At 33.8% G+C, this 26,047-nt stretch overlaps 1 protein-coding gene and 1 long non-coding RNA gene across 3 annotated transcripts in view; one reads left to right on the forward strand and one right to left on the reverse strand.

Annotated features, from left to right (window-relative positions):
• The window catches only part of SCN9A (sodium voltage-gated channel alpha subunit 9), a 187,827-nt gene that overhangs the window by 152,706 nt on the left and 9,074 nt on the right, over window positions 1-26,047 (forward strand). Inside the window, exons 20-24 of the mRNA XM_050752508.1 lie at window positions 203-376; window positions 4,995-5,117; window positions 9,418-9,699; window positions 10,651-10,704; window positions 11,663-11,800. Of these exons, the coding sequence (XP_050608465.1) occupies window positions 203-376; window positions 4,995-5,117; window positions 9,418-9,699; window positions 10,651-10,704; window positions 11,663-11,800 (771 nt within the window). The remainder of the gene's footprint in view (window positions 1-202; window positions 377-4,994; window positions 5,118-9,417; window positions 9,700-10,650; window positions 10,705-11,662; window positions 11,801-26,047) is intronic.
• LOC126933047 (uncharacterized) overlaps window positions 1-26,047 on the reverse strand; it is a 135,915-nt gene that overhangs the window by 41,486 nt on the left and 68,382 nt on the right. The window lies entirely within an intron of this gene.

Consider the following 26,047-nt stretch of genomic DNA (forward strand, 5'->3'; position numbering starts at 1 on the left):
ACCTCTGATGACCAGCAGCAGCACTGGTGAGAAGGCTAGAACTAAGTGTTATGTGGTAACTGTAAACCCGAAAAAATGTCAGCTGGCCCATGTCAATATTATGTTTCAGTGTTCTTAGCATTAGAATTGTATTTTTCCTGGTTTTGTATGAATCATAAAGCTTAAGTTGTGCATGACTGAAACTTGAATATTATTTCCACAGGCTTTTGAAGATATATATATTGAAAGGAAAAAGACCATTAAGATTATCCTGGAGTATGCAGACAAGATCTTCACTTACATCTTCATTCTGGAAATGCTTCTAAAGTGGATAGCATATGGTTATAAAACATACTTCACCAATGCCTGGTGTTGGCTGGATTTCCTAATTGTTGACGTAGGTACTTTTGAGTACATTTTAAAAGATTTATTCTTACTGAGTGTTGTGAAAAAACCTTCACCAGTGTTGTATATTATTACATTTTAATTTTGTTAAGCTTCATATACTTTCAGGTTATAGGTTTATTCTTTTAGAAATATTAGCACAGCCAGTGGAAATATATCTGTGAGGAATATTAGAACAGAAATCATTCAACAAATATAAATTATTTCTGTGACATGCTAACATTTATAATTGAGTTTTTTATGTTTTCTGCAAAGGAGATGTGATTTAAAATATATATATATATATGATTTGAATGTCATTCCTGTTAAGAATAAAACAAAATTTAGAAGTAGGAGGTGATAAGAGAAAAGGGCAGAGACACAGATTAAAGAGAGGAAATGATGACTATTCACAATATAAAATTGGAAGATAAGAGAGGATGAGGGGTATATCGAGTTGGCTGATATGTGAGCTAAAATTTCTCTAATTTAAGTAAAGTTAAACTTTGTATTTTTTAAAGTTAACTTCGTATTTGGGGAGGGTGAAGGCATGAAATTTTAAAATATCTATCTCAGACCCAATTATAGGAAAAACCAAAACGAGACACAATTGTCTCTATCTCAAATATGCAACTTGCCCTTCATCTCCAGAATGTCAGTGGGGCAGTGGAGTAAGCATTATTATTAATGTAATAATTTTACATAATAAATTAAAAGAACTGATGAATACTTGCATGATGGAAAATACATAATAATTCTTTAGTTTACATATAAGCCTGTAAAAAAAGCACAAATATTTTTACAGGCTTCTGACTGAGATAGGGAATAAATCTTAAAACAGTCGGTGAGATCAAGGAATCTCAAATAGAAACTGATGGTACAACACCCATTGTTATCATTTCATTGAATGTACTCTATTTTATATTTTAATAATATAATTTAATAATATATATGACATATTTTGTATTATTTAAAATGGCGTTCTTACATTATTTTATAACCTCAATCTCCCAGTCTTATTTTTCTCAGAAGGATATGTTCTTTATCTTTTACTAATTCTTCTAGATATTCAGAAACCTAACCTTTGTGTTTAGGGAAGAAACATCCTATAATCAGTCACACTTTTTAGAGATTTGTTTCCATATAATGCCTGACATAATTAGGGGTCAACACGCAAGATTTTATATGCCAATAAGTGCTTTAAAATTTAACCAAGGGTTTGCATTATTGAGCTTTTAAGAAAAGTTGAATTCATAGAGCATCATACGTGGATTAGAAAATCACAAGTAAGCATGATCATAAATAGTAAAATCTGACTGCAGAATGTTACCCAAATTAGTCATATTTACTCAAAAGTTCAGTTTCTCAACTGTTATTTAAAGCTTCATAAACTTTTGGCTTCTGGCCAGGCGCGGTGGCTCACGCCTGGAATCCCAGCACTTTGGGAGGCCGAGGCGGGTGGATCACCTGAGGTCAGGAGTTTGAGATCAGCCTGGCCAAAATGGTGAAACCCTGTCACTACTAAAAAATACAAAAAAGTAGCCGGACATGGTGGCAGGTGCCTGTAATCCCAGCTACTGAGGAGGATAAGGCAGGAGAATCGCTTGAACCCACTAGGCAGAGGTTACAGTGAGCCAAGATCGCACCACTGCACTCCAGCTTGGGCAACAGGGTGAGACTCCATCTCAAAATAATAATAACTTTCGTTTTCTTAATAACTTGTTTTCTATAATATGTAAGTTATGTGAAAAATTTTTTAACATAGTTATATATTACACCTCATATGTGTTATCTTGGGTTTCCTCTGTGAGAACTCTAACTTTTGATATAGTAATGATTTCTTGTTTTTTTTTTCAATTAACCAATCATGTATCAAGTTATCTAGTTATTGCCTAGAAAATGAAAAATGATAAAATGGATATTTTTGTAATATAGTAGTTTTAAAGAAAGGCTGCCCCAAATAAGAAGAAATTATAGAAGAAGGAATGTAGGTTTTCCTTTTCTCTTAAACTGTAAATATGATGGGGTCTTTCTCTTAAAAAATTATACAATATTTTAGATATTTTAAAATCTTTAAAATATTATCACAAATATACTCACTTTCATCATTCAGTGTAAGAGATAAAGGTTTACAAGTAAAATTGAACTTATTTTAAATTAAGAGATATGGCTGTTTACTAATGGAAATTGTTTTATATTTGAAAATTTAAAGTGATAATTCTCAATGAGTATAACATCCTGTTCAGGGATATGTGTGCAGAAATCAGGGAGATAAACAACTCCAATTTGAAATATTATTTAATATTTTGGAAACAAACAAATATAATGCAAAGTACAGAGAGTAAAGCTCCACACAATATTCTTGCTGATATAGATGCAAATTTCAGGACGCAGATTTGGGGGAGTGGCTGACTTTTTTTTTCCTGAAAAGTATAGTAACTTATCTACAGCAGTTGTTCTCCAAGCATGGTCTCAAAACTGAAAACGTTGGCACATGTAGGTGAGAACTCATAAGGGGTGAGTTCCTCCAAGACCTACTGAATCAGAAACTCTGGGGTTGGATGCAGCAAATCGTTGTAACAAGTCCTACAGATGGTTCTGTTGTATATTCAGGTTACAGAACTACTTATATTATTTGCTACTCAGAGAATGGACTTGTCTGATTTCTGCAGGCTTCTGGGTTATTTGAAACTTACTTGATTAAACAGTGTTCAGCAGTGCAGGCACATATTTGTATATATACACATGTGTTTATAGAAAGATATGAATATATATGCATATATATTCTCAGTTACAAACTATACCGTGGTCTTCTTAATAATATACATATATTCCATGTCATAAAACTCACTTAACAGTGGCTTGGAGAACAGACCTATCCGTATTTTAGGGGCTGTATCAATTATAGCAGACATGTCTTAGTCTACCTTTTATTGCTGTAACTGAATACCTGAGACTGGGTAAAGTATTCACTAAAGAAATGTATTTCTTAAAGCTCTGGAAGCTGGGAAGTCTAAGGTGGAGGGTCCACATCTAATGAGAACTTTCTTGCTGGTGGGGACACTGGAGAGTCCTAAGGCAGTGCAGGGCATCACATGGCGAGGGATGTTCACTGACAGCCAAACTGGGTTTTATAATAAACCCACTTTTGTGATATCTACCTCACTCCCGTGATAACCCATTAAGCCCTTACTCCATATTCCATTCATGAAGGCAGAGCCTTTATGATCTCATCACCTTTTAAAGGCTCTGCCTCTTAATACTGTTACATTGGGAATTAAGTTTCAACATGAGTTTCAGAAGGGACAAACATTCAAACCACAGCAAAACATTTTAAAATTTTGTTTTTTTTCTGATTAAAGAGGGAGCATACATATTTTCAAGTGTTCTTAAGTGGAAAACAATGGATGTGAATGACTGGGCAAATTTAAGAGTGGCATGAGGAGCAATTTATTCTGTTAAATATATAGCTTAAGGAATTAAAGCAGTATTACATTTAGTGAGACATTTGGAAATACCACATGAGGACGAATACTTTAAAACACCTCCTGCTTCATAAATCAGTTTACCTGTCTCTGATGGTAACAGCAATGAACTTGTTGTGAACAATGACTTTTTCTACTCCTGAAATAGATAAATATATAAAAAGTTGGCTCTCATGTGTTCCTATTCTTCCCTTGAAAACCTGAATCTCTCAGTCACTAACTTAATTCGTAATGAAGAACTGCATTTCAGACATTTTTCTTAGACATCGTCTCCTGCTACACAGGATGTGAGGCAAATGAATATTTTCCATGGAACTAATTCAGAGAGTAAATGCATTTATAGATCCAGATCTAAGATCATTGAGGAGCTCATTGCTTTGTAACTAAAATGTGTATTGATTGTATTGCTGTTCATATTCTTTCTTAAGATAATTTACGGTAAGAACTCAAATTTCTTTTGGATACTGGTTATGGTAATTGTGGCTGATCTATCTAACATGATGAAGTTCTTATTATATCTATATTGATTGTGAAGCCAAGGAGATCAGCTACTTTCATTCTCTCTTCAGTACAATTGTGATTTTTCTCCCATGAAAAATTATTTGGTAGATCTTTGGTGCCAATCCTGAGAAATTGTAGGGCAGAAGCAATCTTGTTGAGAATTTGCCCCAACTCAAAATCATGAGTCTACAAAATGTTTTTTAATAAGATGTATACCAAGGCATCGATTTAGTTGAGTGAATACCACACTTTTAGGGCTTAGCTTCAGAACCACACATTTCATTTTGACCTGAGTTTTATAATTAAAATGTTGACCATTGTTCTAATGAAATCTTCAGATTTAATAAGCAATTACAAAACAATTGATTACAAAAGTGTGAAAAGCATATGCATGATTTCTACTCAAATAGAATAAACAACTTACTTTGCTTACATTATTTCTTCTTATTTTGGTTAACCTTCTTTTAAATCTATTTCCTTATAGGAACATCCACCTTACCCTGTTTTTAGGCATTGACTGTACAACTCCATATATAAAATCTTATTGTTCCTGTTGAGTTGCTTTTAGTGAGTTTCAAAATTGACTTTTTCCTTTTATGCTTCATCATTTTATTGACACAATTAATGAAAATGCTATTTTTATAGGTTTCTTTGGTTACTTTAGTGGCAAACACTCTTGGCTACTCAGATCTTGGCCCCATTAAATCTCTTCGGACACTGAGAGCTTTAAGACCTCTAAGAGCCTTATCTAGATTTGAAGGAATGAGGGTAAGAAAATACTAAACTTTATAATATTCTTATTTTTTAATGGGGTTTAAAATATAAAAACAATGGGTGTGTAGAAATTATGAGTGGTTTCTATTTACATAAATATGTGAGCTGTTTATGTATGTGAGTGTACATACATATACATATATGTATGCATATATGTATACATTATGTATATAATAGTATGCATATGTATACTATATATAGTATGCATTTACATACTATATACAGTATGCATATATACTATATATACTAAGCATATATATACCATATATGGTATATATATGCATATTATATATACTAATAGTACATATATGCATGTTACATATACTAATAGTATATATGCATATTATATATGCTAATGGCATATATATGCATACTAATATATAAATGCTAATTATAGCATTAATTAAACAGTATATTACTAAAATAGTATAATACTAATTAGTATATACTAGTATATATTAATATATACCAAATATGAAATACTATATATAAAATATGCATATATAGTATATGTATATATCATAGTTACTGTACATATTAGTGTATATATATGCATACTACATATATATACACACACATAGTATTTCAGTACATATTGTTTAACAAGGGAATAAGTTAATCACAGTAATCCTGCCTTTATCTAATATTGTCAAGCAATAGAATGATCCAAATGAGTGACTTTTTCCATGTTAAATGGAAATCTTCCCTGTGCTAGGAAGTCCCAGTGAAAGGGGAAACTATTAGTCCTAACGTCATCTCTCATACATAAGTAATCAAGGACCTATTTATATCAGGTGTTCAAATAATATTTGTTTAAGGAACTACCTGGGTAAGGAGCATTAGAAAAGATAGGGAAGTGAGACCACATCAGCCATCACATTTAATTTCACCTTTAAAATAACATTACAAAGTAAGTGGAATTATAACTAAATTATATTTGAGAAAACTAAAGGTCACAGAGTTTACTTGATTTGCACTTAGGCTGCAGAGTGCCTGAAAAGATATTCAATTAGCAGAGACAAACAAGTTATAATGAATAACAACTACCATAACCTAGCTTTAGGGATTGTATTAAACTAGCAACTTTGTAACACACATGAAGGACAACTTTATTTTCTATAATTAGTCCATATCCTCATGTGTTGGTACTCTTCTAAAATTTCTTCCCCAGATTTATACCTGCTTTTTTATGCCTCTGTTCTGAAATGCTTCCCCTGCCCTGCCCCGACCCTAACCCGTCTGTACAGCAAACATCTATCTGTCCTTTAAGGCTCAATTTAAAGTTGCCTTGTCTGTCCACCAGCAGACTAAACTGCATATTCTCTCTCTGTTCAGACACCTAAAATCCTCATTATATTGTATTTTACTTATTTGTTTACTTAACTACCTCCCTACCTTACCATCTCTGAGCAATTTAACATGGAGATTAGTCTAGCTTACTGATATTTTAAGTGTGGTTTACTAACCAGCTATTAGCATTATCTACAAACTTGTTAAAAAGATGGGCGGATCATGAGGTCAGGAGTTCGAGACCAGCCTGGCCAATATGGTGAAACCCCATCTCTACTAAAGATACAAAAAATTACCCGGGCGTGGTGGTGCTCACCTGTAGTCCCAGCTACTCCGGAGGCTGAGGCAGAAGAATTGCTTGAACCTGGGAGGCGGAGGATGCAGTGAACTGAGATCATGCAACTGCTGTCCAGCCTGGACAACAGAGCGAGACTCTGTATCAAAAAAAAAAAAAAAAAAGCAAATTCTTGGATCTCACCCCAGACCTACTGAGTCAGAAACTCCAGGATGGGGACGAAATTTGGGTGAACATTAGAGATCTTTCAGCCTACCAAATCTTCACTGTTACCCCTACAAACCTAATTATGACTGCAATCTCTGCTATTTTAAGTATCCAGTGTATAATGGCTTCCAAGTATGTCAGAAAGAACATGATTATATAAAAAGTTCATAAGCACAATTCAAAAATATTCTATCTACAAGTTGAAAATTACAAGTTTCATTTTGTGCAGAAAGGTGGTATTAGAATTCATTGATATTAACTTAATTTTTTGAGCATTAATAGAATGCTACAATCTACCCAGAACTTTCCCCTACAAAATCACTTCCTTCAGTGACTAAATCAGCCTATTATTTTACTCTGTTTGCACTTTGTTCTTTATCTGTATTACAGGTGAATTGGATGCAGGAGAATAGTTTAGTATATTTTGAGGGACAAATGTCTATTTAGTTACATTTGTTAACCATGCAAAAAGAGACATTTCTTCATGCTGCAGGGCTATTTTGAAGGATAAATGAAATAATGAAATAATACATTTGAGGCATATTGTGGTTAGCTTGAGTCCTTAGGCTCTTTAGCTTTCCCAACTGGCTTCTCATCAGACCAATATGTGCCTGTGTTTCTCAGAGACCCATGATTCCAACATTACTCATGTTTTTTGAAAAACATTTTAAATACCAACTATGTGTCAGGTGTTGTGGTATAAAAAACACAGAGTACAGTGGTACATAGACCCCGGTCCCCAAAGAGTGAGCAGGGTCAATGGTTACAAGAGAGACAGACAAGGGCACATAATGATACAGGAATATACAGGAGGGAGTGGCTATCTGGGGAAGTCTGGGAAGACATCACAAGGAGGTGACATTTCAGATATTTCATGACTGAAGAGTAAGCCCCAAATCATAGGCAGATAGGCATTCAAGGCAGAGATACCACATGGTAGGGCAGCACAGAACAGAGTGTGCAAGGTGTACGTGGTCAGTGACTAGACAGATCAGTGTGCCTAGGTGATAAACGTAGCAGGGAGGGCAGCAGGAAATGAGCATGAAAAAGTAGACTCTACTAGGAGGTGGCCACTTTGAACTTCATTCTCTATTCCTGTTCCTCCTAATCTTTTTTGAGGTCACATGGACTATGAAAATCTCATGAAAGTAAGAATTTTCTTTCCAGAAAGAGAGCACAACCATAATGTTTGTTATGTAATTTCATGCCCCCAGGGAACCTCTACAGGTCCATGAACTCCAAATAATCATTGCTCTGGACCAAAGGTCAACAAACCCCAGCCTGTTTTTTTCTTGGAACACATCCTTACCAGTTTGTTTATATGTGACCTATGACTACCATCCTAGAGTTGAGTAGTTGCAACGGAGATATAACCCACAAAGCCTAAAAATATTTATTAAAATGTTTGCAAACGTTCTCCCTAGATGATCTGATTAGTAGTCAGAGATCCTTAGTATTTCTCTATTTTAAAGCATCCTGAGAACCTGCTTAATACATTGCAGAAAAGAAGGATCCCAGTGCTACTTCCCTAACAGGTCAATCTTTAACACATTTGTACTTGAATGGGAACTCTGAAGTGAATGGGAGCTGAAGTGTGAGAAGACAGGTAGATTTTAAAGGATTAAGTAAATGAGAAAATCTGGAGAGTGTTAAATGCTACAGTAATTGCCCTGGAGGAAAACTGGAGTGGCAAGACACACTGGTGATCAATAGCAGTACAAATGCTGAAAAGCCGAAATAAAGAAAGGATTAAAGAAAAACTGTTCCTAATTTTTGCCTTCACTGAGGTCAGCACTATCTATATTTAGTCAAAGGCTTACATATAAAGTATTTAGAGTAATAATAATAAATTTAAGAAGATTGCTCTTATTTTGTAGAACCAGCCAAATCTAAAGGATTCAAACCATTTAAAGACTCAATCCTTTTGTAGAGAAGAATGTCTCAAAAAAAGAGAGTAAGAAAATAAAATAACAAAATTAAATTAAAATGATGTCCAGTCATAATTCCACCTGATAAACACTAATAGTTTCTCTATGGGGGAATCTTTAATGCTGGTAATAATAGGATCATGAACATTTAAATGTATATAAATATATATTTTTCATTTATGTTTATAAATTTCTTTTTTTTCCAGAGGGTACAGATTTTACAAGTTTACCTTATCAATAACAGGTTTTGGTTTATTATTTTTATTTATTTTACATTTATTTAAGCTATTACATTATCTTAGTTATTTTGTCTTATAGTTTGCTAATAATTTTATTGTGTGATAGTCATGTAATTTGTAAGCCTGGTGATCACAGAATTCCTGTCTCATTTTGTCTTGCTTGGCACACTGCTGAGTGTAGAGTAGGCATTTAATAAACGTGTCGGTTGGTTTGGTGTCTTAGATATTTAAGGGTGGCTTTTCTAATTTGTTTATGTCTGCATGGCATTTCTTTCATTTTGCCTATTTAACATCTTACTAATCCTAATCATTCTTTTCTTTCTTTTGAATACAAGGTGGTTGTGAATGCACTCATAGGAGCAATTCCTTCCATCATGAATGTGCTACTTGTTTGTCTTATATTCTGGCTGATATTCAGCATCATGGGAGTAAATTTGTTTGCTGGCAAGTTCTATGAGTGTATTAACACTACAGATGGGTCACGGTTTCCTGCAAGTCAAGTTCCAAATCGTTCTGAATGTTTTGCCCTTATGAATGTTAGTCAAAATGTGCGATGGAAAAACCTGAAAGTGAACTTTGATAATGTCGGACTTGGTTACCTATCTCTGCTTCAAGTTGTAAGTGTCCCCTTTCATGAATGCTTGGTATTTTGATAGATATTGGACAAAGGATATAAGTTATTCTTTAAATAGTCTGTTAATTATAAATTGAAGATAAAATACTGTATGGTTTTTAAAACAGTGCCAGTCTTGGCCAGGCTTGGTGGCTCATGCCTGTAATCTCTTCACTTTGGGAGGCCAAGGTGGGCAGATCACGAGGTCAGGAGTTCGAGACTAGTCTGGCCAACATAGTGAAACCCCATCTCTACTAAAAATACAAAAAATTAGCCGGGTGTGGTGGTAGGCTCCTGTAATCCTAGCTACTTGGGAAGCTGAGGCAGGAGAATCGCGTGAACCTGGAAGGTGGAGGTTGCAGTGGGCCAAGATCGCGCCACTGCACTCCAGCCTGGGCTACAGAGCGAGACTCCGTCTCAAAAAAAAAAAGTGCTGGTCTTTCCTAGAACATGTTCCTACATGAATAAGAAGCATAGGTTCTGTTGCATTTGAGTTATTAATTTATAATTGACTCTTTGGTGTCATGTGGACTCCCATCTTGTACCATTCAAATATTGCTTCAAAAATGAACATTTTTGGACTTCCTGCTTCACACTATGAAGGGATGAGAGGAACTTCCCACAGGCGTGGAGAACCCTTAAAAAAATGAAGAAAAGATGTTTCCTGTCTTATTCATAAAAGTTCCCTTCACCTTTAAAAAATAAAAGGTTATGTGCAAAATTCACAGGCAAATGTAACAATTTGGAAATAATTAACTAGAACCAAGATTTAGCATGTTACTTGGGAATATGTCCTTTAAAAAAAAAATCTTTATATTAAATGGACATGTTGAATACAGCAAAACTTACTAGTATTGCTTAGTAATTGTGGTAACATTAAACAGACAAAACTATGTTTATGGCTATTTTAGAATATGAGTTTAACATTCAGATTCTATTAATATTATTCTTAAAGGCAACATTTAAGGGATGGACGATTATTATGTATGCAGCAGTGGATTCCGTTAATGTAAGTATTGATTATCTTAGCACTAAACTTTATTTTTGCAAGCTTCTGAGTTTATTTCAGTGATTTCCAAACTATAACTTCATGAAGCCCTTGGGACTCACACAGACAATGGAGAACATCCACCTGATAGTAGCCTAGTGGTTGTGAGTACAGCAGTTGGAGATAGAACCCGACTCAAATTTTAGCTGTACCACATCATCCAAGCTCTACGGCTGACTTTGGGCAAATTACCTTACCTTCTTGAGACTTAGTTTATTTGTCTAATCTATAATTTAATGAATCTATCCTTTGCCTAATAAATGTCTATAATCATCCAATGCCTACTCCATAGTGTTGTGAGGACCCAGCAAGAAATAGAAGCAGAGCACTTAGTGCAGGCTGGCATTACTAAATGCTCAGTAAATATTCGCTTATCAGATAAAAATAAAATAATTATAACGTATAACTTTTACTCTTTTTACATTTTAAAACACCTTGGATGAGTTTATGTGAAATAAGTTCCATGCTAAGAAACTTTAATGATTACTCCCTACGTTATATTTTTACAAAATCTAATAAAGACATATTTGGAATCAAATGAAAATACATGGCAAAATTTATATAAATATGATAATGTCTCATTTACAGTACTTTTGGAAATAACATATACACAGTATGTCACTTAGTTTTTGAATTGTCCTACCAATATGAGCACAAGTATGCATGTGATTAAGCCCTTTGTAGTTATTTGAAGATTATATTATTTATTACATAAGTATGTAATAAGTTAAAGAAGTATGTAATGAATACACATTGAATAAATTGTTAAGAGTGATTATGTTAAACCTCAACAATGCTATAGCTCCTTAAATCCTGTTTACCTAGGATAGCACTGTTTGAATTACCTTGTCAGACCATGTGAAAAAGAAAATGAGGAATGTTATTGTCTATATAATGCTAACTTTTGTAAATTTTATAGGTAGACAAGCAGCCCAAATATGAATATAGCCTGTACATGTATATTTATTTTGTCATCTTTATCATCTTTGGGTCATTCTTCACTTTGAACTTGTTCATTGGTGTCATCATAGATAATTTCAACCAACAGAAAAAGAAGATAAGTATTTCAAATATTTTTCATTGCAATGAAAGGGATGAACAATTATTTTCCAAAAAAGATAATGTAAAGTTTAATTTGATATCAATTCATGATTAGTTTTATTAGAACTTCATTTATTTTTCAAATAATTGACTAGTATACAATTACAAATATACTTAATCTCATTCATTTTTGCACAGAAAACAATTTTCTAAATAATAGGTTCTGGCTAACCTATGATTTAGGTTAAACCCATAGGTTTTGAGCAATATATCAACTATTCTGTTTTTTCCAATGTTTCCTATAGAGGATTGAATAATTTTAAAAAATCAATACACTATTTATTCAAAACACATTTTATAAGTAGCTATTTATTTTATTCTGTGTGATACATACTGGGTTGGAGCTTGGGGGAGACCAACATAAGATAGGGTTCCTGAGCTCAAGGAGTTTATATCGTAGCAGAATAAGTAATACAGGTACTGAAAATTAAGATTTGATGAATACTCTAATTTGGGCAATCTTCTGAAATTTTTAATTAATTAATCTTCACATCAACTGTATTAGTTTCTTTGACCTGTGAGAACAGGATAATACAAACCTGATGACTTAAAACAAGAGAAATGTATTCTCTCACACTTTTGGAGGTTAGAAGTCCAAATTCAAAGTGTCAGCAGGTCCATGTTCTCTTTAAAGCCTCTAAGGAAGTACATTTTATTGCATCTTCCAACTTTTGGTAGCCCAGGTGTTTCTTGGTTTATGGCAACAGAACTCCAATCTCTCCCTTTTTAGTGACATGCCATTTTCCCTCTGCGTGTGTTTCTCCTCTACTAGTAAGGATGTCCGTCACACTGGATTAAGAGTCAACTCCACTCCAGTATGACTTCATCTTAATTACATCTTCAATGACATTATTTTCAAATAAGGTCACATTCTGAAGTGCTAAGGCTTAGGACTTATATGTACCTTCTTGGGGCACACAATTCAACCCATAACATCAATCACAAAAAGTATTATTACGGAGTCTATTTCATAAATGAGGAAAGGCACAGAGAGATTAAGTGACTTACCCAAGGTCATATATCGAGTATGTGATAAAGGTTAGATAGAGTCAGTAGTAAATTCGATGTATCTTGTACTCTATTACTTTAGACTCTCTACTATGCTCTATCCCCAAATACTATAATAATGATAAATACAATAAGAAAAATTAGCAAGAACAAAAAATGTACATGACAGTCGGAATAAAAATAGATGCTGCTATAGAATAGTTTATGAAATATGTGACAATTGAGAAGGCTTTGGAAGATGGGTAAGAAGATATGCAGCAACTGAGAGGCAAAAGAATGGCTAACCCACATGGAGGGAAACAGAAATGAGTGAGGAAATGAATTGTGTTGATAAAAGAGGCAACAATTCAGGGGGGATAGCAATGCCTTCAGTTTTGAAGAAATTTAAGATTTGGAGAAATAGTAAAAGATGAGGTTTTGACCTGCTTGAGAGTAGATATAAAAAGCCATATTAGACCTTTTTTAGTAGCAGCTGGTGTTTCATTCATATATGTTGAGTAGGGAAGAACATGGAAGCAGGAGATTGATGTTTATTAAGACTCAATGATATGTCAGATCCTGTGTAAAATACTTCTAATGTAATTGTAGTCAAATTTTACAACAAATCCAAAGGACATAGAATCCTCATTTAACCTCTCAGAAAAATTTTCTTATTTGCACATGGCCTGACAGCTAAAACGTAGTTTCATTATGGATCTAGCTCCAGAATTGCTTTTTCTAGAGTCTGAGACAGAGCTTTAAAAAAAAATTAATCTAGCAGTGATGCCCGAAATGACTAGGGAAAGACCAAAGACTATTTCAGACCCTGCTTGACCTGCCACCTGGCCCATACTTACTCTCCAAATTAGTCCTGTGTGGCAATGGAGAATAGGAAATATATTCCATTAAAACATTTTAGAGGGTAGAATCTACAGTATTGCTTGTGATTTGCAAGAGATAAAGGAGTCTAACTGTGGAGTTTCTTCTCAACTAACTGAGATACTCTGGTTGTAGTACCACCTATACAAAAAGAGACCTTTGGAGACTAAATGGTAGAATTACAAGAGAATAATCATTTCGGGTACTGGCTTAGCATCTAACAAGACAGATGTACATGTATGGAAATGTCATTAGTGTGTGTGATTGACTATTCACATGTAGACAAAAATTTAGTAAATACTGCATTATTTACCCTGACATTTCGAAATACAGATGTTTATTTTTAAAGAGTTTTAAATCTCATGTTCCATTTTACATTTTATAAAGTATACCCTGATTTTCAATTGATTTTTCTCAACTTAAGCATTATATATACATACATTTAATATATAAGCACACACAAGTAATTCCTCAGTCTTCCCTGCATAGGATAAATTAAATGCATCTAGAAAGAGCAGTATGAGTATGAATAAAACAGCCAAAGTCCAATTGACTTTAATCTTCCTGCTTGTTAATGTTATTCTTACAACATTTCTACTGCAGGAAGTAAAATAGAATGGGTTGATACTATCACCACTAAAGTCAGGAAAGAGTTACTGATTTAGAAGCATCAAAAACTCATATCCCCTATCATTCTTGCAGTATTTCATCTTGAAATCTAAGTATAGCTTTTATTTTCTGACCTTTTCTGAATGATTTAGAAATTCTTTCCACTCTTCCTTGAAAAAACATGACCAACACTTCAATTAGTTAACACATGCTATTAGAAGTAGGTAGTAGATGCTTTGTGATGAACTCATTTATTCGATAGAAGAAAAAAAATGAAAGTGGTATCCTTTTCTTTGCCTTTCCTATTTTTAATTATTGTGGTAAGGACACTTAATATGACATCTACCTGCTTAACACAATTTTTAAGTATACTATATATATTGTTAACTATAGGCATGAAGTACCGCAGCAAGTCCATAGAACTTATTCATTTTGCATAATTGAAACTTTATTCCTGTTGAATAGCAATTCTCCATTTCACTATCCTTTCATGCCCTGGCAATCACCATTCTTCTCTCTGTTTCCATGAGTTTGACTATTTTTGTTACTTCATAGAAGTGGAATTATGAAATATTTTTTCTGTGACTTCATTTAGCATAAATTTCTCCAGGTTCCTTCAAGTTGTTGCATATGGCAGGATTTCCTTTTTTATAAGGCTGAATACTGTGTGTGTGTGTGTGTGTGTGTGCGCGCACACACACACGCACACACATGCAGGTATACAAATATCACATTTTCTATCCCATCATTCATCAATGGACATTTAGGTCATTTTCTTATTTGGATATAATAAGTAGTGCTGAAATGAACACGGAAGTGTGGCCTCTGAGATCCTGAGTTCAAATTTTTAAAATATGCTCAGATGTGGTATTGCTAGATCATATGGTAGTTATATTTTTAATTTTTTCAGGAAGTTTCATACTGTTTTCTATGGCAGCTACATCATTTTACATTCCAACAATATACAAGGGTTCTAATTTCTCCATATCCTTGCCAACACCTATTATCTTTTGATTTGGGTGGTTTTTGGTTTTGTTTTTGGTAATAGCCATCCTAGCAGGTGTGAGATGATATCCCATTACAATTTCTGTTTGTTTGTTTTTGAAGGAGTCTCACTGTGTCACGAGGCTGGAGTGGAGTGGCGTGATCTTGGCTCACTGCAACCTCCGACTCCTGCCTCAGCCTCCCAAGTAGCTGGGACTATAGGCACGTGCCACCATGCCCAGCTAATTTTTGTATTTTTAGTAGAGATGGGGTTTTACCATGTTGGCCAGGATGGTCTTGATTTCCTGACCTCATGATCCACCCGCCTTGGCCTCCCAAAGTGCTGGGATAACAGGCATGAGCCACTGCACCCAGTCCTCATTACAGTTATTTGAATTTTCTGATGATTAGTGATATTGAACATCTTTTCATATACCTGTTGGCCATTTGTATGCCTTCTTAAGTTGTAGGAGTTCCTTATATATTTTGGATATTAACCATTTATTAGATATATAGTTTGGAAATATTTTCTCCTATTCTGTAGGTTGCTTTTTCACCCTCTTGATTGCTTCCTTTTTTTTTTTTTTTTTTTTTTTTTTTTTTTTTTTTTTTTTTTACCAAAGCTTTTTAGTTTGATATGGTCTCCCTTGTCTATTTTTGCTTTTGTTGGTTGAATTTTTGAGTCGTTTCCAAGAAATCATTGTCAAGATCAGTATCATGAAGCTTTCCTGCTATGTTTTCTTCTAGGAGTTTTACAGTTTTCAGGTCTTAGGTTTAAATGTTTAATCTATTTTGAGTTGATTTTTGTGTATGGTATAAGAAAAGAATTCAATTTTATTTTTTATATGTGAATATCCAGTTTTCCCAACATCATTTGTTGAGTGGCGTCTTTTCTATTGTGTATTCTTGGCACCCCTGTTGAATACGAGTTAACTATTTATGCATGGGTTTATTTCTGAGATCTCTATCCTGTTTCATTGGCCCATATATTTGTTTTATGCCAGGACCATACTATTTTAATTGTTGTAGTTTTGTTACATATTTTGAAATGAGGACCTATGGGGACTGGGTGCAGTGGCTCATGCTTATAATCACAGCAACTGGGGAGGCTAAGACTGGAGGATCACTTGTGGCGGAGAGTTTGAGACCAGCCTGGGAAAGATAGAAAGACTCCTTCTCTACAAAGATATTTAAAAATTAGCCAGGCATGATGGCACACACCTATACTCCTAGCTACTTAGGAGCCTAAGGTAGGAGGATCACTCAAGCCCAAGAATATGAAGCTGCAGTGAGCTATGATCATGCCACTGTACTCTGGCCTGGGCAACAGGGTAAGATCTTATGTCTCCGTAAATAAATAAATAAATAATAAATGAGAAAATGTGATTCATCCATTTTGTTCTTTTTTCTTAAGATTGCTTTGGCTATTCAGAGTCTTTTGTAGTTCCATGTGAATTTTAGGATTTTTTTTTAAATTTTAGTAAATAATGCTGTTGGGATTTTGATATGGACTGTATTGAATTCACAGATCACTTAGGGTAGTGTGGGCATTTTAACAATATTAAGTCATTTAATTCATGAGTACCAGATCTTTCTATTTATTTGTGTCTTCTTTAATTTCTTTCATGAACATTTTATAGTTTTCAGTGCGTACATTTTCAATGCCTTAGTTAAGCATATCCTAAGTATTTTATTTATTTTGATGCTATCATAAATGGGATTTCTTTTTTAATTTTCTTTTCAGATTATTGTTAGTGTATAGAAACACAGGTGATTTTTGTATGTTGATTTTATATCCTTCAACATTTAGTAAATTTGTTTATTAGTTCTAACAGATTTTCCTGACGTGTGGAGTCTTTAGGGTATTCTCCATATAAGATAATGTCATCTGTAAGCACTTTTGTCTTTCAGGTTGGGATGTCTTTTACTTGTTTTTCTTGCTTAATTTCTCCGGCTAGGACTTCTAGTGCTTTATTAAATACAAGTGGCAAGAGTAGGCATATTTGTCTTATTCCTAATCTTACAGGAAAGTTTTTCAGTTTTTCACCATTGAATATGATGTTAGCTGTGGGATTTTCATGTAGTCTTTGTTATCATGAGGTAAATTTCCTCTGTTCTCATCCATTTGTGCTACTATAACAGAACATCACAGACTGGGTAATTTATTATGATCACAAACCTTATGGGATCACAGTACTGGAGAATGGAAAATTCATGATTGAGGGGCTGGTGAGGTCTTATTTGTTGTGTCATAACGTGCTGTAAGGTATCACATGGCACAAAGAGAGAATAAGTGAGAAAAGGGGGCAGTACCTGCCTGTTTATAATGAACCCAATCCTGAGATAACAGCATTAATGCATTTAAAAGGGTAAAATTCTCATAACTTAAATACCTCTTAAAGGTCCCACTTCCCGATTCTGTCATGATGTCAATTAAATTGCAACATGAGTTTTGGAGGGGACAAACGTTCAAGTTATAACAACTTCTATACCTAGCTTTTGTTTTCTTTTTTAGCTTTTACCATGAAAGGGTGTTGAAATTTGTCAAATGCTTCTTCTGAATCTCTTTTGATGATCATGTGATTTTTATCCTTCTCAGATCATGTGGTGTATCACATTATTTGATCTGCATATGTTGAACCATCCTTGCTTGCTATCGTAAATGGGATTTCTTTCTTAATTTTCTTTTCAGATTATTGTTAGTGTATAGAAACTCAGGTGATTTTTGTATGTTGATTTTATACCCTTCAACATTTAGTAAATTTGTTTATTAGGAATAACTCCCACTTGGTCATAGTACATGATCATTTAATGAGCTGTTGCATTCAGTTTGCTAATATTTTGATGAAGTTATTTGCATCTATGTTCATCAGGGATCTTGCCCTGTAGTATGCTTTTTTCTTTCTAAAAATTTGCTCATTTATAATTGACAAAAACTGTGTTTATTAATGGGGTACAAAACAATGTTTTGATCTATATAAACATTGTAGAAAGATTCAATCACGCTAATTAACATAACCATCACATCACCCACTTACCATTTTTTTGTGGTAAGAAAGTTAAAAAGTTATTCTTTTAGCAATTTTGAAATATACAATACATTTATTTTTTTCATTTCCTAATGTGTGACTTTTTTGACTTTTAAGTTCAGGGGTACATGTACAGTATGTGCAGGCTTATTACATAGGTAAACGTGTCATGAGGGTTTGTTGTACAGATTATTTCATCACTGAGGTATTAATCCCAGTATGCATTGGTTATTTTTCCTGATCCTCTCCCTCCTCCCACCCTTCATCCTCCAATAGGCACCAGTGTGCGTTGTTCCCCTTTATGTGTCCATGTGTTCTCATCATTTAGCTCCCACTTATAAGTGAGAACATGTGGTATTTGGTTTTCTGTTGCTACCTTAGTTTGCTAATGAAAATGGCCTCCAGCTCCATTCATGTCCCTGCAAAGGATATGATCTCGTTCTTTTTAATGGCTGCATAGTATTACATGGTATGTATTTACCACATTGTCCTTATCCAGTCTATCATTGATGGTCATTTGAGGTGATTCCATGTCTTTGCCATTGTGAATAGTGCTCCAATAAACATATGTGTGCATGTGTCTTTATAATAGAGCAATGTATTTCCTTTTAAGCATATACCCAATAATGGGATTGCTGGGTTGAATGGTATTTCCGTCTTTAGGTTTTGAGGAATTGCCACAGAGTCTTCCATTATAGTTGAATTAATTTACACTCCCATCAACAGTGTGTTAGCATTCTTTTTTTCTCCACACCCTCGCCAGCATCTGTGATTTTTGATCTTTTTAATAATAGCCATTCTGACTGGTGTAAGATAGTATCTCATTGTGGTTTTTGATTTGCATTTCTCTAATGATCAGTAACGTTGAGCTTTTTTTCATATGCTTGTTGGTTGCATGTGTGTCTTCTTTTCAGAAGTGTCTGTTCATGTCCTTTGCCCACTTTTTAACAACCATGGGGTTGTTTATTTCTTGTAAACTTGTTTAAGTTCCTTATAGATTCTGGATATTAGACCTTTGTCAGATGCATAGTCTGCAAAAATTTTCTCCCATTCTGTAAACTGTCTGCTTACTCTATTGATAGTTTCTTTTGCTGGCAGAAGCTCTTTAGTTTAATTAGATCCCATTTGTTAATTTTTGTTTTTGTTGCAGTTGCTTTTGGTGTCTTCATCATGAAATCCTTGCCCATGCCTATGTACTGAATGGTATTGCCTAGATTGTCTTCCAGGGTTTTTACAGTTTTAGATTTTACATTTAAGTCTTTAATCCATCTTGAGATTTATTCCTCTACTCTAAATGAAAACTGTACACCCTTTGATCAACATTTCTCCTTTCTTCACATCCTCTTCCTCCAGTCCTATGATAACCACCTTTATACACTGTTTCTGTGATGTTGACTTTTTAAAATTGTACGTGTAAGTGAGATCATATGATATTTATCTTTCTGTACCTGGCTAATTTTGCTTAGCATAACATCCTTTAGTTGCATTCATGTTGGGATGAATGACAAAATTTGTTCTTTTGAAGTTTTGTATAGTAGTCCACTGTGCATACCTATCACATTTTCTTTATTCATTCACCTGTTGATGGGTACAGGTTGTGTCTATGGGTTAGTGCAAAAGTAATTGTGGTTTTTGCCATTATTTTAATTGCAGCAAAAGTAATGGTAAAAACTGCAATTACATTTGCAGCAACCTAATATGTCTTGGTTCTCATAAATAATGCTGAAATGAACACGGGAGTGCAGGTATACCTTTGACATAAGGATTTTAATTCCGCTAAAGGAATTAAATATATACTACTATGTACCTAGAAGTGGAATTGCTGAATTATATGGTAATTGTATTTGTTTTTGGAACTTCCATGCTATTTTTCTCAAACAGCTATCGTAATTTACATTTTCACTAACAATGTATAAGGGTTCCTTTTTCTCCACATCATCATCAACACTTGTTATCATTTGTCTTTTTGATAATAGCCATTCTAAGAGGTGTGAGGTAATATTTCATTGGGATTTTAATTTGCATTTTCCTGATGATCAGAGATGTTGAGTATTTTTTAATATATCTATTGGTCATTCATATATCTTCTTTTAAGAATGTCTGTTCAGATTATTTGCCCATTCTTCAATTGGTTTATTGATTTTCTAGGTGTTGAGTTGTTTGAGTTTCTTGCATATGTTAGATATTAGCCCTTTATCCGATGTATGGTTTGCAGATATTTTATTTCAATCCATGAGCTCTCTCTCTCCACTCTGTTGTTTTGTTTGCTGTAAAGAACGTTTTTAGTTTGATCTAATCCAACATGTCTCTCGTTATCTTTTGTTACCTGTGCTTTGAGAGTCCTAGCCAAGAAAGCCTTGCCCAGACAAAAGTCATAGAGCTTTTCTTTTATGTTTCCTTCTAGTAGCATTATAGTTTCATTTCTTATATTTAATACTTTTACTTGTTTGGATTTTTTTAAAATGTGGTATTATAAAAGGGTCCAATTTCATTCTTTCGCATAAGGAATATTCAGTTTTCCCAACACCATTTATTGAAGAGATCGCCCTTTCCCCCATTGTTTATTCTTTGCACCTTTGTTGAAAATCAATTGACTATAAATAATTGGGTTTATTTCTGGGCTTTTTCTCCTGTTCCATTAGCCAATATATCTGTGTGTATGCCAATACCATAGCTTTTTATTTTGAAATGAGAGAATATTGTACCTCCAGCTTTGTTCTTTTTGCTCAGATTGCTTTGGCCATTTGGCATCTTTTTTATTTTATTCAAATTTTAGCATTTTTGACTATTTCTGTGAAAACTGACATTAGAATTTTGATAGAGATTGCATTCATTTTAACAATATTAGTTCTTCCAACACATGAACATGAAATATATTACAATTGATTTGTCTTCCTCAGTTGTTTTTTGTTTTTTTTTTTTTTTAAATCAAGGTATAGTTTTCAGTATACAGATCTTTGACCTTCCTGGTTAAATTTACTTCAAAGTATTTTATTTATTTATTTTGATGCTGTTTTAAATAGGATTAATTTCTTAATTTCTTTGTTGGAAACCTCATTGTTAATGTATAGAAATATTACTGATTTTTCTATGTTGATTTTGCAAACTGCACTTTACTGAATTTATGTATCAGTTTTAACAGTTCTCAGTACAGTGTTCAGAGTTTTCTACATATAAGATCATGTCATTAGCAAACAGAGATAATTTTATTTCTTGTTTTCTTACATGGATGTCTTTTATTTCTTTTTCTTGCCTAATTGCTATGGATGGGACTTCTAGTACTATGTCAAAAAGAAGTAGTAACAGTCAATATCCTTGTCTTGTTCCTGATCTTAGAAGAAAAGCTCCCAACTTTTCACAGTTTTTGTATAATATTAGCTGTGGGCTTGTCATATATGGCTTTATTTTGTTAAGGTACATTCCTTCCATATCTATTTTTTGAGATTTTCTTATGAACATATGCTAGATTTTATCAAATGCTTTGTCTGCATCTAGTAAGATGATCATATGATGTTTGTTCTTATTTTGTTAATGTAGCATATCACATTTATTGATTTATGCATGTTTAACCATTTTTGCATCCCTCAGATAAATCCCAAATAATCATGGTGACTGATTTTTTAAGTGTGCTAGGGAATTCAGTTTGCTAATATTTTATTGAGGATTTTTGGATCTATGTTCATCAAGAATATTGGCCTGCAGTTTTCTTTTCTGGTAGTATACTCTTATGGTTTTCATATCAGTGTAATGCTGTCCTCATAAAATGAGTTTGACCTCCTCTTCAATTTTTGGAAGAATTTGAGAAGAATTCATATTACTTCTTTAAATAGAATTCACCAGTGACCTTTTCCTTTTTTTTTTTTTTTTTTTTTTTTGATTGGAGACTTAATTTGTTACTGATCTATTTTCTTTATCTAGTATTGGTTTGTTCAAATGTAATATTTCTTGCTGATTTAGTCTTGGTAGGTTGCATGTTTCTAAAGATTAGTTCATTTCTTCTAGGTTATTCAGTTTGATGGTGTATGGTTGTTCACAGTAATAGTTTATGATTCCTTGTATGTATGTGTTATCAGTGTTAGTCTCCCTTCTTTCATTTCAGATGTTGTTTGAGTTGTCTTTTTTCCCTTTGTTAGTCTAGTTAAAGGTTTTTCAATTTTCTTTTTTCAAAAAAACAACTTTTTAGTATTTGCTTTGTTTATTTCTATCCTTATCTTTGTTATTTTCTTCCTTCTGCAAAGTTTGGGGATATTTTGTTCTTCTTTTTCTAATCACTAAGATGTAATATTAGGTTGTTTATTTGAGATTGTCCTTCTTTCTTTAATGTAGGCAATTATTACTACCAATTTTTCTCTCAGTGCTTCTTTTTCTACATTCCATACTATTTGTTATCTTGTGTTTCCATTGTCATTGATCTCAAAATATTTTCTGCTTTTCCATATAATTTTCTCTTTGACCCATTGGCTCTTCAGGAGCATGTCGTTTAATTTCCACATAATTATGAGTTGTTCAAGGTTATTCCTCTTATTGACTTCTAGTTTCATGTCATCGTGAACAGAAAAGGTACTCGATATGATTTTAATCTTCTTAAATTTGTTAAAGCTTGTTTTGTGGCCTAACATGTGATCTATCCTGGAGAGTGTTTCATGTGATTTGAGAAGAATTTGTATTTTGTTGCTGTTGGATGAACTCTTCTATAAATATCTGTTAGGTCCATTGGATTAAAGTGTAGTTCATGCCTTCCTGTAATGAGAGACTGCAGAAATTATGTCAGGAGTAAGCCAGGGAAGAAGTCACTCTCCTATTCTTGGTGGTAGAGACCTTCCACCTCTATTAAAAGAAAGATTGTAGAGTTGGGATTGTCTCTGTAGGAAGCCAGGGAAGAAGGCTGGGCAATGCTATTCCTCTTGTTTAGGCTGAAGAAGGTTTATTCTTCATTTGCTATGTAGATTTCCAAGTACTGGAAGAGGCCAGAACCACAGGGAGCGGCTGGAAAATGTGCAGCCTAATGGTTTCTATGGGAAAGTTGGAAGATGGTCTGATCCCAGGAATTAAAGCTTCTGAAAGGGCTCAGGCAGTTCAACACCCCCCATTGTTCTTTGTACTTCAGAGAAAACTCCAATGGCTTATCTCTGCCATTTCACAAGCATGGTGATCTAAAAGCCAAACTCTGTTGCAGGGACTATAAAAGTTGGGTTCTACAGAATGGAAAACTAAGGCACTAATGAAGATGATTGTATAATATAGTTCATATCTTCTCTCTTTCCACTCTAGAAAAATCATTTTCTAGAAATAAATACGTTTCCTCAAATTAAAAAAAAAAAAAAAAAAGGTTGTGTTCTATATGTGTGCTATAGCTTCTCAACCCTTGGGAAGCAGCTGCAAATTCAGTTTTCTTCCTAAATGTAAAGCGCTGTGCTCAGGGTGGGGTTAGTGCATGAGTGTCTTTCCACTTTTTCTACACATTTTGATATGAATATTTTCTGTCCTCTGGTGTGTTTGAGTTTTTCTACTGGATTATGGGTTTCTCTGCAGAGAACTGATCCATATGTATGTAGATGTTTACTTGGTATGTCCGTGAGATTAAAAAAATAGTCATAAGCCTCCTATTTCACAATGTTGTTAAGTCACTTCCTTCAAAAGTTGTAATTTTCTTTTCTTACGGTGTCTTTGTCTGGCTTTGGTATGAGAGTAATTCTGGCCCCATAAAATGACTTTCAAAGTGTTCTCTCCTCTTCAAATTTTTAAGAGTTTGAGAAGAATTAATGTTGATTCTTCTTTAAATGTTTGGTTAGACTTCTCCTGTGAAGCCATCTGGTCCTGTACATTTCTTTTTTGGGAGTTACTATTATTATTATTATTATTATTATTATTATTATTATTGGTTCAATCTGTAGCATATCCTGTGTGTTTGTTATCCATTTGGTCTATAGCGTTGTTCAAATCCACAGTTTGTTTATACATTCCATGTCTGGCTGTTCTGTTCATTATTGCAAGTCAAGTATTGATGTATCCTACTGTTATGGTATTGCTGTATGTTTATCCCTTCAAATCTGTCAATGATTGCTTTATGTATTTACATGCTTTGATGATGGATTCACATATATTTATAATTGTTATATCTTCTTGATGAATTAACTCTTTTATCTTATTTAATGACCTACTTTGTCTCTTGTGACAGTTTTTTTTTTTTTTTTTTTTACCTAATGTCTATTTTGGCTGATATAATTATAGTCAGTCCTCTGTGTCTGTGGGTTTTACATCATAGATTCAGTCAATGCTGATTGAAAACACTGTATTCATGGAATGTGAAATCCAGATACAGAGGGTCAATTTTTTTTATCCACAGGTCCTGCAGGGCTAACTGTGGGACTTAAGCATCCTCAATTTTGGTATCCCTTGGGGTTCCAGAACCATGACCCTGTAGATACTAAAGGACAACTGTATAGCCCCATTATTCTCTTTTGGTTACCGTTTGTACAGAATGTATCTTTTTTGACTGGGCACGGTGGCTCATACCTGTAATCCTAGCACTTTGGGAGGCCAAGGCAGGTGGATCACAAGGTCAGGAGATCGAGACCATCCTGGCTAACATGGTGAAACCCTGTCTCTACTAAAAACACACACACAAAAAATTAGCCAGGCGTGGTCGTGGGCACCTGTTGTCCCAGCTACTCGGGAGGCTGAGGCAGGAGAATGGTGTGAACCTGGGAGGCAGAGCTTGCAGTGAGCTGAGATCGCACCACTGCACTCCAGACTGGGTGACAGAGTGAGACTCTGTCTCAAAAAAAAAAAGAAAGAAAAGAAAAAGAAAAACAGAATTTATCTTTTTTATCAATTAACTTTCAAACTATGTTTTCTTAAATTTGAAATGAGTATCTGGAAACAGCATATAACGATCTTGTTTTCATAAATCTATGCAGGCATTGTAGGTCTTTTCATTGGGAAGTTTAATCCATTTGTATTTGAAATAATCATTGGTAGGTAAGGACTTACTATTGCCTTTTTGTTGAATTTTTCTGTTTTGTAATTCTTTTTTCTGTCTTTTTCTCTCTTGACTGTCTTCTTTTGTGATTGGTTGATATTTTACTGTGATATGCTATGATTTCTGATTTCTCTTTTTTATTTCTGTATTTTTACATGGATTTTCCATGAGGCAATCACAAATATAATAGTCTACTTTAAGCTGATAACTTAACTTAAATCTTGTACCAAAAATCTTTACTTTTAATACCTCCCTCACACTTTTTGTTATAAATGTCACAATTTACATCTTTTTATAATGTGTTTCTACAAACATATTTTTGTAATTTTAATTATTCTTATTTTGACATATAACTTTTATATTAGAATTATAAATGATTTACATAATACTATTTAGAAAAAATAATAGCCTGACTTACAGAATATCTTCCACCTAGGTTTTAAAGGGGTGCATTTTGCACAAGGCCTATATAAGCTATAGGGAAACAAAACACCCACACAAGTTTCTCTATTGAGGTAATTCATAATCTTCTATTAGTTTTATCCCACTCTTCATCATATTGACAACCAGGGTATCATTAGGGGAAAACAAAATCTATTACTTTGATTTTCTCCTCTAAGTTAGAGTTTTCTCCTCTGCAGAAGTTTTTCTGCAGCTTCTTCTGTTAAGTTCTTGGCAAGCTGTAATATTCAGTCCCCATTAATGAACAATAAAGGATCTGGGCTTCTCTTGA

The sequence above is a fragment of the Macaca thibetana genome, chromosome 12, assembly GCF_024542745.1.
Source record: "Macaca thibetana thibetana isolate TM-01 chromosome 12, ASM2454274v1, whole genome shotgun sequence".
In the NCBI taxonomy this organism is placed as follows: Eukaryota; Metazoa; Chordata; class Mammalia; order Primates; family Cercopithecidae; genus Macaca; species Macaca thibetana.